This window comes from Coregonus lavaretus, assembly GCF_964263955.1.
Source record: "Coregonus lavaretus genome assembly, chromosome: 9".
In the NCBI taxonomy this organism is placed as follows: domain Eukaryota; kingdom Metazoa; phylum Chordata; class Actinopteri; order Salmoniformes; family Salmonidae; genus Coregonus; species Coregonus lavaretus.
The window spans coordinates 21385065-21397773 of NC_139996.1; the positions used below are offsets into that span (position 1 = coordinate 21385065).

Below are 12709 nucleotides of genomic sequence, written 5' to 3' on the forward strand. Positions count from 1 at the left end.
AGAAATAAGAGGTAGACCTACCTGTTTGACAGACGAAATTAGGCTATAGGCTGCTATATCCATTGATCTTTCGGCCAATTCCTCCACCCACCATGCACTCTTTAAATAGCCTACCTCCGTGTCAGTGAAGGGCTGTTAAAGTTAAAACCAGGACTCGAATTGAGGGGGTATGAGAGGGTATGCCATAGGCCTACCTTTTATTAAAGAAAATGGCAAAAAGCACAGGCCTACCCCTTGTTAGCTAAGATTTTGAAGAAAATTAAACAAATCTGATGATATAAAGTGATCTATAACAGCGCTGGTCCGCGACGCTTTATGCTAGAAACAAGCTGTAAAATACCCAGGAAAGACGTGACTCCAATGCATATGGGTATATCATTGTTTAGTTTCTATAACATTCAGAGGCTGACTTTGCTTGGGAAGTAATCTAATTATGTCACTATCAATTGATTAAGCTATTCACTTTCTGTAAAAATAGAAGACATTTAAACCCAGACAGCTTTTAGGGAAACACTTGTGACTTTCTCTCATTGGGTTAAGCCACGGAAGAAGAGTGGCCAGCAGTTAAAGCGTAAATGTGGCCTACTCTGTCAGGGGTGGAAAGGTAAGCCTAACTTTTGAAAGTACCATGCTCAGATTCCTTATGACGTCTCATATTTAATTATTTGCAAACAGGGACAGTTTGTTGCAAACAAGACACACTGATTTGGCATTGGAGAAATAGGCCTATGTGTTCATCTTATGATATCTCACTGTCCATTCTTAGCCTGTAATTTCGGTAATTTGTGTGATACAAAAAAGATCCCACTAATATGCAGGGGCGGTGTGTTCAATAGGGCGATATGGGCGACGCACTGCCAAACGGGAAAAGGAAGGGATTTTTTTTCTAATCAATTATATCACGGCAACAGTAGTTATCAGTGTTCTAATCTGATCTGACTGCCACTAAATGTCAAATCAGGCTAAAGTCGTGCTTCAAATGGCCCCGCCCGTTTTTGGGGCGATTTCAGTCAGGTTGAAAATCGCCCAGAAGTCTGTCATAGACTCCCATGTAAAATCTATTTTTTTCAAATTTCAAAGCTTTCAATACAATCTCTATGGGTGTCTGTGGGCTTGCACTTACGCGCTTTCGTCATACGTGACGTAACCATGAACGTAACTAAGAAAATAGCGGCTAGCAGCGTCTCTGTTGCGACCTGCAGTGTGGCGTTATCTTATGTTTTTAATTTGTACACTTAGTGGCGTTATTTTATGTTTTTAATTTGTACACTTAGTTTACAAACATTCTGCCAACCATGGATTTCCAGTGGTGGGTTTTGGACTGATCTTGTTGATCGTGTACATACCCGCTACGAACGGACTAAATAATGAAAACGCTGCTGGCAGCGGAATCCAATACAGCTGGGAGACTTGGCTGGATGACAGAGTCCCGGACAGAGAAGTGGAGCCGGCCGGCTTCACCCTGGTCAGAGCGGACCGCGATCTGACAGTCACAGGGAAAATCGATCCTGGTAAGAGAGCGACTCTGTACCCCCGACATTGAACTGCTTTCTGTGTCACTGCGACCTTACTATCTGCCCCGTGAGTTCCCCCAATTGTTTGTTACCGTTGTGTACTGTTGATAATCACAAGTTTACTGGAGAACTGAGACCAAGTAGAGACTTTGGACAGGGTGGATATGGTATAATAAAGGCAGTTTATTCAGAGGTAAAGATATCTGGAATCGCGTGCACGGACTCGTTCGTCAAACTCTTAGGGAGCTATCTGAAGAGAGCCCCGAAAACATTGTGTGCAGACATTTTATACAATAAATGATGTAGGTTGAATCTAGTAGTTCTGATCTTCTGATTGGTCCTGATGAGTTGGGCGAGGTCCCCTCCACTGTTGCATTGGCTCTGAGTCGGGTTCTCTGTCTTCAAATGTTCAGCCTAAAGAGAGGGGATTTTTGTGTGTGTGTGTGTGTGTGTTTAACAGTGATGATGTGTGTGTGTTATCAGTGATGATGTGTGTGTGTGTGTGTGTGTGTGTGTGTCCTCAGAGCAAGAACTCGTGAGTTGGAAGAACTGAGAGACCTATGGCGTGGGTGTTGTCCTTGGCCACCTGCTGACAAGGCTGACAAGATAGGACTCTTTTGTCCATTGTTATAGGATAGGAACAGCATTGATTGAAAACAAACGCCCAACACAAAATGGGTCATGCACAAGATTTTAGTCAGACCAAGCTATAACATTATATATTTACTACGACAGTACATTCAACCAAAAGCTAATATAACAAAGGCATCAGAGATTATTTATAATCTGTCACAGAAACTGGAATCCATCTCCCCAGATCAGTCAATAAATGCTTCTGGTATTGACTTATATGCTGCCCCTGTCTTCATGTTGTTGCTGGACATATCTTTTTTTAAATGTGTGTAGGTCACCTAAATCATCAGAAAAATTGCCCCTCCTGAGAATTTTTTCAGGAGCCGCCACTGCTAATATGTACAATTACGTAGAATTGCATGAAATGGTTATAAAAGGCAATTTTTTTCTCAGACCTGCAAATACCATGATAGATGAATGTAATGCTTTTACTATATAGGAGATCTTTCCACCCCGACTCTTGTCCATGGTGGTCTGCGAACCCAGAACCTTCTGGCCCGCAGCCCTGTGTGCTATCAAAATTCCTGCGTTGCCATGTAATGCTTACAGGATGAAGAACAGTTTCTAAAACTGCATATCTAAGGCTCTGGTCTGTCCAAGAAGTGAGGGTAAACTGCTATCCACTTTGTTTTAATTTTGGGTATAGGGGAGTGTCACTTGTTTGTTTTCAAGTGTTCAGGGAGGGTTTAGGTAAAAATATATTTTGCCATCCATTTTCATTTCAGAGGTCAGATTTTCTCCATGTAACCCTTATTGTAAATAACATTCACTCCCTAGGTGTTATAAACATGATGCAGTTGGGAAAAAAAAGCCTTGTGTGACTGGCTTTCATACTGACAAACACAGTCTGACTGGGGAGACAAAGGGCTTATGAGCCTGTCACAGTGTCAGACGTGATGACCAATTGTACTCTCAGACACACACGCACATAGTCACGCACACAGTCACGCACACAGTCACACGCACGACCACACACTTTGGCCATTAAAACAAGAGTCAAGACCTTCTCCTTCATTAAACAACCCGGTAAGACAGACAGACAACTCACAAACAACGCAAAAACAACACAACATTCCTTCTGACGAATGAGTGCGGGATAGTTTACGGTGCCTCCAAAAGCGTCTGTGACCTGAGAGAAACAAACCGGCCCATCTTTCATCATAGTACCTGAACAGGGCCTGTCTGTAGCTTTGATGTGGGCCGCCTCGGAACAGTGCTCTGAACAGTAATGGGAGCAGAACGCATGAAATGAGCCATCGTCAAATAAGCCTACTACTGTACCTGACTAGCTAACCCCAGGTTATCTGCTGCATCACTGACACTGATGATAAACCACATAAAGACTTCAAATACACACTCTAGTCTAGACAACCAGGCCCTGCAGACACACGCTATCTAAAAGCTGTGAGCCGTGGGAGATGAGTGTGTGTGTGTGTGTGTGTGTGTTTGTGTGTGCGTGGAGACACACACACCCGATGGGGAATGAGGCACACAGCAAACTGTGTTGTTTATAAACAATTGTGTAACCCTGGGACATGGGCAGATTGTCAGAGGAATAATGTATGTGTGGAGCAGGAGCCAATGAGCTGCTAGAGCAGGAGATGCATGCTAATGAAGACTAGGAGGAGTAGGAGAGTTATGGCTAACATCTGTGGAGGGGACTGCTCTCAGGGCTCCACTGAGTCTTGTTGGCTGGCTGCTTGTCTTTGACAGAGTGCTCAGGCCAGACAATGGCTTGAAATAGCCCATTAGACTGATTAGAGTCCTTGTCTTTGACGAAAGATTAGAGACAAAAGTTGGTAAATATTCAGAAGTGGCGGGTAGCAAGTCATGTTCTACGGAACCAATCATTGTTTGCCATGGGCAGAGCCTCCTTCAATCCCAGCATGCCTCACTCACCTCCAATTTTGGTGTTGTATGCCACGCCCACCCCACATACATCGTTGTTGGCGGCCGCAGCAACCTCCCCAGCACACCGTGTTCCATGTCTAGATGAGAGAGAGAGACACAGAGACAGAGAGAGACACAGAGACAGAGAGAGAGAGAGAAGAGAGTAGTTAGAATTCATGACCAAAAACACTCCTCTCATCTCAACCACCCTGAACAGTGCAGGGCTCTTCAAAAACAATACCTCCCAGAACGACTGCTAAAAAATACACAGCAGCACACCAACGAATAGACGAAAAACACATGGAGGGCCAATGCTGCTGAAGGTCCTATAATAAGCAATCGCAGGCAAACGCTCCCCACTGGAGAGAAAGGAAAGGAAAAAGACCATGAATACATTCTCTACCAAGACCTTGTGTCCAATTTGTCTTTAACCAGGTCCCCAGCTAGCACAAGGTCCCCAGCTAGCACATTTGGTTCCTTGGAAGTATGTTTTGGTTTCACATTGGTTGTGGGAACAAAGCCATATGTTTCCTGAGTGGTAAAACAGAACGTTTGTTAAACATTCTGAGAAAATAAGTGAAAATTCTGCCTTATTGTCATGTGTTGCTGTAGATTGGTGTGGTGTGGAATCAGGCGCAGGACGCAGAAGTTAAGTCCAACAAAGACTTTTAGTAGAGTACACAAAAATACAATCCAAACAGCCCGGAGGCGAGAAAAGCGCACACAGGCGTAAACAAACGAGCGCACAAAACATGTGCGAAAATCCTCTCCTAAAATAAACAAGGAGGAAAGCTACAAATAGCGCACCGAAACGGGTAGCGCAACAACACGACAACGGGAACAATTACACACAACACCTAAACTCACAACAAGGAACTAAATAGGGTGCTTAATGAGACATAACACAAAACAGGTGTGACAAACAGACAAAACCAATCAAACATGAAACATAGAACGGTGGCAGCTAGTACTCCGGAGACGACGACCGCCGAAACCTGCCCGAACAAGGAGGAGGGGCCGCCTCGGCCGAAACCGTGACACTTATTGAATGTTTCAATAAGACTTTTAATAACACTGCTAGCTTATTTGGGGTTAACTTTTATAGCACAGATATAGTAAGATACAGTAAGACACATGGAAATTAATTTGCTTAGGCACTGATGATGCAAACAGTTTTTTATTTATTGTGACACGGCATCAGTGAGATTTGAACCTATGATCTTCTGTTCTCTATCCATGGAATTAGGAATGCGCCACCAGGATGGAGCTAACATGCCATGTTTTTTTTCGCATACAAAACGGTTCATTATAGTCTATTCAAACAGACCCCATTTCAAAGGAAACAAGCACTCATTAAGATCATATGTGGCCAATTAGTGGGTGCGGCCAACACACCTGAACACACTTAACAAGATAGAGGATAGAGAGAGTTCTGTTGGCGTTGAGAATGGAATGTACAGTATATATGTTTTTAAATAACATTCTTGGAACATTTTCTGAACATTCCTAAGTTGTGTGTTTTTTTATGGAATGTATACTGAATAAAAATATAAACGCAACATGAAATAGTTAGAAAGATTTTGCTGAGTTACAGTTCATATAAGGAAATCAGTCAATTGAAATAAATAAATTAGGCTTTAAGCTATGGATTTGACATGACTGGGCAGGGGCGCAGCCATGGGTGGGCCTGGTAGCCTGGCCCACTCACTGGGGAGCCAGGCCCAGCCAATCAGAATGAGTGTTCCCCCACAATAGGACTTTATTACAGACAGAAATACTCAAAAGCATGGCTTATGGATTAACATTCAATTCTCTGGCAACAGCTCTGGTGGACATTCCTACAGTCAGCATGCTAATTGCACGCTCCCTCAAAACTTGAGACATCTGTGGTATTGTGTTGTGTGCCAAAACTGCACATTTTAGAGTGGCCTTTTATTGTCCCCAGCACAAGGTGCACCTGTGTAATGATCATGCTGTTTAATTAGCTTCTTGATATTCCACACCTGTCAGGTGGATGGATTGTAAAGAATAAAATGCTCACTAACAGGGATGTAAACCAATTTGTGCACAAAATTTGAGAGAAATAAGCTTTTTGTGAGTATGGAACATTTCTGGGGTATTTTATTTCAGCTCATGAAACATAGGACCAGCACTTCACATGTTGCGTTTATATTTTTGTTCTGTGTACACAGTATATGTTTTGTATGTGTTTTTAAATAACATTCTTACAACATTTTTCTTGTGGTTTTTATGGTAAGTTCTGAGAACAGAATTTAAAGTTAATTTAAAGCTAATTGATGTTAAAGCTAATTGATGTAAAAAAAAGAATACACTGCTCAAAAAAATACAGTGTACCAATGTAAAGTTCATATGAGCATGTCAAATTGGGTGTCAAATGAAAGTTAAGAATCTATATTTTTTTGAAAATTAAGGCATCTATTAATTATTCAACTATTTTCCATCCCAGAAATTAGGTGGGGGGCGGGCTGGCCAACAAGTGACGAGAGTGTGAAGTAACACAAGCGTAGACCAAAATGGACCTTTCTCCAGAGAAAGAAACAATGTGCCACAGCACTGGGTAGCAATAAAACCAAACCCTAGCTCATCTTTGAGCCTTTCTACATGGGTCTTCCGGTCCCTCTCTGCTACCGGACAGCTAAGCTGTTTACCAGCATATCCAACAAAAGAAAACAGAAATCCAACAAGCTTGTCCTTACTGGGGTCAGGTCTACAGCCAAGTTACATTCGGTAGGTTCCTGTCCCGTTGGGTTCGATATCCCTCCCAACGTTGGAGGGCTCTGCATGTCAGCTCTTGCTGCTCTAGACCAAAACAGATCTGGCCAAAGCCAGGTTAAAACAGCCACCACCCAACCTCCAAGCTAATTATATTCAGGTGTGTGTAATTAGGATCTTACCCTTCCGGGTCACCCTCTCTCCTGGCCAGCAGATGTAGCCAACAAGCAGGAATATACCGGCCTTCACACACACACCCTCTCACTCCATCACAAAGTAAAGACCCCAGCCAACTAATATCAACACTTATATTTAGTTTTGGAGAAATTATTTGCCTTCTATAAGTTTAAAAAACATAGCATTGTGCCTTGTAATTCCGTCACCAAAAACCCACATACAGTGAGCTCCAAAAGTTTTGGGACAGTGACAAATGTTTTGTTGTTTTGTCTCTGTACTCCAGCACTTTGGATTTGAAATGATACAATGTGAAAACTGTCAGCTTTAATTTGAGGGTATTTTCAACCATATCGGGTGAACCGTTTAGACATTTTTTGTACAGAGTCCCCACATTTTACGGGACCAAAAGTATTTGGACAAATTCACTTATGTGTATTAAAGTAGTCAAAAGTTTAGTATTTGGTTCCATATTCATAGCAAGCAATGATTACATCAAGCTTGTGACTCTACAAACTTGTTGGATGTATTTGCTGTTTGTTTTGGTTGTGTTTCAGATTATTTAGTGCCCAACAGAAATTAATGGTAAATAATGTATTGTGTCATTTTGGAGTCACTTTTATTGTAAATAAGAATATAATATTTCTAAACACTTCTACATTAATGTGGATCCTACCATTATTCTGGATAGTCCTGAATGAATCATGAATAATGATGAGTGAGAAAGTTCAGTTGCACAAATATCATACACCCAAGACATGCTAACCTCTCACCATTACAATTACAGGGGAGGTTAGCATTTTTGTGGGGGTATGACATTTGTGGGCCAGTAACTTTTCGGTTGGCCCAACGCTCTTAACCGCTAGGCTACCTGCCACCCCCCTCTCTCTCTCTCCAGTTAATGTCACCTCTCCCGGCTCTTACTGACACCTACCATGACACCTAACACCTACCCTCTTTCCATTTACTGTAACAAGCATTCTCACCCACTGAGCACTGACCGACAACGGACGTCCATGGACATCGAAAAGTAGTTGAAATTTGGTCAGTCCGCCCTGGCCGGACCAAATCTGAACCAATCATAGACATCTATGTTTCACAAGTTTGGACAGAACAGTACAGTAGAGAACAGTACAGTAGAGTTCAGTATAGAGCGCACTAGAGCAGAGTACAGTACTGTACTATACTCTACTGTGATGTCCAAACTTGTGAAACATAGACGCTTATGATTGGTTCGCATTTGATCTGGTCCGGACTAACCAAATCTGGTCTTGTTTGGGGGCAGAGCTCATTAGTATAATAGCTAGTGTGTAGAATATATATACCCACATATGCAAAGGTTATTGGATATTGGATATTCTTACCTTTGTGTACCTATTCAGGATATATCACCATGAAGAGAATGATATTCATGTCCATAATTATGCATTTCTGTATAGTACAGATCAGGGACCCATTATGTAATTCCGTTACCGTAATTCCATTACTGGATGTAAATCAACTTCACCTACTGTAGTTCAATAACCAAAATAAAAAATGTAAAACTCAAGGTGTCATGTCATAGCTGACACCCCATTCTTTCTGCAGTCATCTTTCAATTTTAATTTGGAGCCAATACTGTATTTAAGTGAGTTTTTGGGAAACGTTGTTGCATAAAAAACTGAAGGAGATTTTACCAAACTTTGCATCTGCACAGGTCTTCCTGTAAATGTGTTTTTCTGAAATGTTCTGTGTAAATTGTTCAAAGTAGTCCTTGTGCATAGAGTTGTATGGTTTGTTAAACTTTGAAATCAATGGTTTTTGTTTGGCATACATTTTAAAGTCAAAGCACAATTCCATTACCGTGAAATTGCCCTTTAACAACTACCTAGTACCTACCCCTCTCCATACAAGACGATGATAATAAAAACCTAATCGAACTTTTAATGACTTTAGTCTATAGGGGCAAAAGTCTGTCAGCTGAAAGACGAGATCATTACTGTGTGATCATTAAAATGTCTGTATTCTTCTGCAGCCTGCCCTTGTTTCAGGACCTGGTGCAATGGGATCAGAATGCAATCTGATGGAACAGAGCAAGCGTTGGCATTTCACATAGGTCATTACATCAGACATTAAGATTACAGTGCAGCTATCTGATTAGGAGGCTCACACACACTTTCATGCCCTTCCCTGGACGTTGTGCGTCCACATTATAGGAAACACTGCTGGGGCTAATCATAAAAACACTTATTGTTGTTGGAGGATCCAGTAATTACACACGTCCTGGTTGGGTCCTAGGTTGATGATAACAAAGGTTATCCATGCAGAAGAGTTAGAAAATAAACAAATTCATTGGACTAGCGTTGGAGCAAAAATTACTGGGAGTGAATGGTAGCAGTACAGAAAGTTTGCCATCAAAGTGGAAAATCAACGCAATCATAGTGAATTTCAGCTAACTAAATTTCAAAATACAATATAAAATAATACGAAATAAAAGTAACAAATAATTAAAGAGCAGCAGTAAAAATAACAATAGCAAGGCTATATACAGGGGGTACCGGTACCGAGTCAATGTGCGGGGGCACCGGTTAGTCGAGGTAATTGAGGTAATATGTACATGTAGGTAGAGTGACTGTGCATAGATAATAAACAGAGAGTAGCAGCAGCGTAAAAGAGGGGGGTGGGGGGAGGGGGGAGGGGGGGGCAATGCAAATAGTCTGGGTAGCCATTTGATTAGATGTTCAGGAGTCTTATGGCTTGGGGGTAGAAGCTGTTTAGAAGCCTCTTGGACCTAGACTTGGCGCTCCGGTACCGCTTACCGTGTGGTAGCAGAGAGAACAGTCTATGACTGGGGTGGCTGGAGTCTTTGACAATTTTTAGGGCCTTCCTCTGACACCGCCTGGTATAGAAGTCCTGGATGGCAGGAAGCTTGGCCCCAGTGATGTACTGGGCCGTACGCACTACCCTCTGTAGTGCCTTGCGGTCGGAGGCCGAGCAGTTGCCATACCAGGCAGTGATGCAACCTTTTGAGGATCTGAGGACCCATGCCAAATCTTTTCAGTCTCCTTAGGGGGAATAGGTTTTGTCGTGCCCTCTTCACGACTGTCTTGGTGTGCTTGGACCATGTTAGTTTGTTGGTGATGTGGACACCAAGGAACTTGAAGCTCTCAACCTGCTCCACTACAGCCCCGTTGATGACAATGGGGGCGTGCTCGGTCCTCTTCTTTTTCCTGTAGTCCACAATCCTGTAGTCTACAATGTCTTGAGGGAGAGGTTGTTTTCCTGGCACCACACATCAATGTAAATGAAATCGAAAATCGCATCAAACACTTATTATCAAAACAGTATTGTGCTTTTAAACTCACCTCACTGTGATCAATCAATTTGAAAAAAATTCTAAGCCTAACACAACGAAAGACAGCCCTTTCTAAGGTGATGATTAATAAAAAACAGACATACGCATATTAGAGAGTATGCATACACATAGGCCTATATAAGCCCAAGCCCGAAAAAAACTCCTGAATTAAAATAATGATTGTGCCCTTATACAACACATAGCCAACCGCATATTACGCACGGCAGAAAAACATTTAAAAAACTGATTTAAGATGTCTTTGGTAATTTAATTGGTCTAGCCTATACTCCAAAATTAAACACATTTTAGTAATCGCCTTTGAGTGTGGACTGTATTATTATGCATACTGGATGGACTGGTTACCTTATACTACGCTCCAAACGTTCTATCCATGAGTCTGGGAGAGAACGTATAGGCCTAGGAGATCTGTTGGTTCATTCAAGCGGCATGCTCCTCAAACAGTGGTTGATGCGTGGAGTGAAATAAGTGTTCTTACAGTGGGGAAAAAAAGTATTTAGTCAGCCACCAATTGTGCAAGTTCTCCCACTTAAAAAGATGAGAGAGGCCTGTAATTTTCATCATAGGTACACGTCAACTATGACAGACAAATTGAGAAAAAAAAATCCAGAAAATCACATTGTAGGATTTTTAATGAATTTATTTGCAAATTATGGTGGAAAATAAGTATTTGGTCACCTACAAACAAGCAAGATTTCTGGCTCTCACAGACCTGTAACTTCTTCTTTAAGAGGCTCCTCTGTCCTCCACTCGTTACCTGTATTAATGGCACCTGTTTGAACTTGTTATCAGTATAAAAGACACCTGTCCACAACCTCAAACAGTCACACTCCAAACTCCACTATGGCCAAGACCAAAGAGCTGTCAAAGGACACCAGAAACAAAATTGTAGACCTGCACCAGGCTGGGAAGACTGAATCTGCAATAGGTAAGCAGCTTGGTTTGAAGAAATCAACTGTGGGAGCAATTATTAGGAAATGGAAGACATACAAGACCACTGATAATCTCCCTCGATCTGGGGCTCCACGCAAGATCTCACCCCGTGGGGTCAAAATGATCACAAGAACGGTGAGCAAAAATCCCAGAACCACACGGGGGACCTAGTGAATGACCTGCAGAGAGCTGGGACCAAAGTAACAAAGCCTACCATCAGTAACACACTACGCCGCCAGGGACTCAAATCCTGCAGTGCCAGACGTGTCCCCCTGCTTAAGCCAGTACATGTCCAGGCCCGTCTGAAGTTTGCTAGAGTGCATTTGGATGATCCAGAAGAGGATTGGGAGAATGTCATATGGTCAGATGAAACCAAAATAGAACTTTTTGGTAAAAACTCAACTCGTCGTGTTTGGAGGACAAAGAATGCTGAGATGCATCCAAAGAACACCATACCTACTGTGAAGAATGGGGGTGGAAACATCATGCTTTGGGGCTGTTTTTCTGCAAAGGGACCAGGACGACTGATCCGTGTAAAGGAAAGAATGAATGGGGCCATGTATCGTGAGATTTTGAGTGAAAACCTCCTTCCATCAGCAAGGGCATTGAAGATGAAACGTGGCTGGGTCTTTCAGCATGACAATGATCCCAAACACACCGCCCGGGCAACGAAGGAGTGGCTTCGTAAGAAGCATTTCAAGGTCCTGGAGTGGCCTAGCCAGTCTCCAGATCTCAACCCCATAGAACATCTTTGGAGGGAGTTGAAAGTCCGTGTTGCCCAGCGACAGCCCCAAAACATCACTGCTCTAGAGGAGATCTGCATGGAGGAATGGGCCAAAATACCAGCAACAGTGTGTGAAAACCTTGTGAAGACTTACAGAAAACGTTTGACCTGTGTCATTGCCAACAAAGGGTATATAACAAAGTATTGAGAAACTTTTGTTATTGACCAAATACTTATTTTCCACCATAATTTGCAAATAAATTCATTAAAAATCCTACAATGTGATTTTCTGGATTTTCTTTCTCATTTTGTCTGTCATAGTTGACGTGTACCTATGATGAAAATTACAGGCCTCTCTCATCTTTTTAAGTGGGAGAACTTGCACAATTGGTGGCTGACTAAATACTTTTTTCCCCCACTGTATAAGCCCAGACATTTCTATATGCAACCCCGTGTGAAAGCAGAGTTTTGATGGTTGCCACTAAAAAGACAAGGATCCCAGCTGCTACTATATTTATTTCTCAGCTGCTCATATTATGCACATGCTCCGCTATTAAGAGAGCTGGGCTAGTAACGGAAAGGTCGCTGGTTCGAATCCCCAAGCCAGCAAGGTGTAAAAACTGCCATTCTGCCCTTGAGCAAGGCAGATAACCCCCAACAACAACTGCTCCCCTGGCGCTGATGATGTGGATTTTGATTAAGGCAGCCCCCCGCACCTCTCTGATTCAGAGGGGTTGGGTTAAATGCGGAAGACAC

The 12709-nt window shown here is 42.4% G+C and overlaps 1 protein-coding gene across 1 annotated transcript in view; it reads right to left on the reverse strand.

Moving 5' to 3' along the window:
* Positions 1 to 12709, reverse strand: part of furinb (furin (paired basic amino acid cleaving enzyme) b) — a gene marked incomplete at both ends in the record, with an annotated part of 170843 nt that overhangs the window by 37011 nt on the left and 121123 nt on the right. The window contains one exon of the mRNA XM_084169444.1: positions 4047 to 4135. Coding sequence (XP_084025570.1) covers positions 4047 to 4135 — 89 coding nt within the window. The remainder of the gene's footprint in view (positions 1 to 4046; positions 4136 to 12709) is intronic.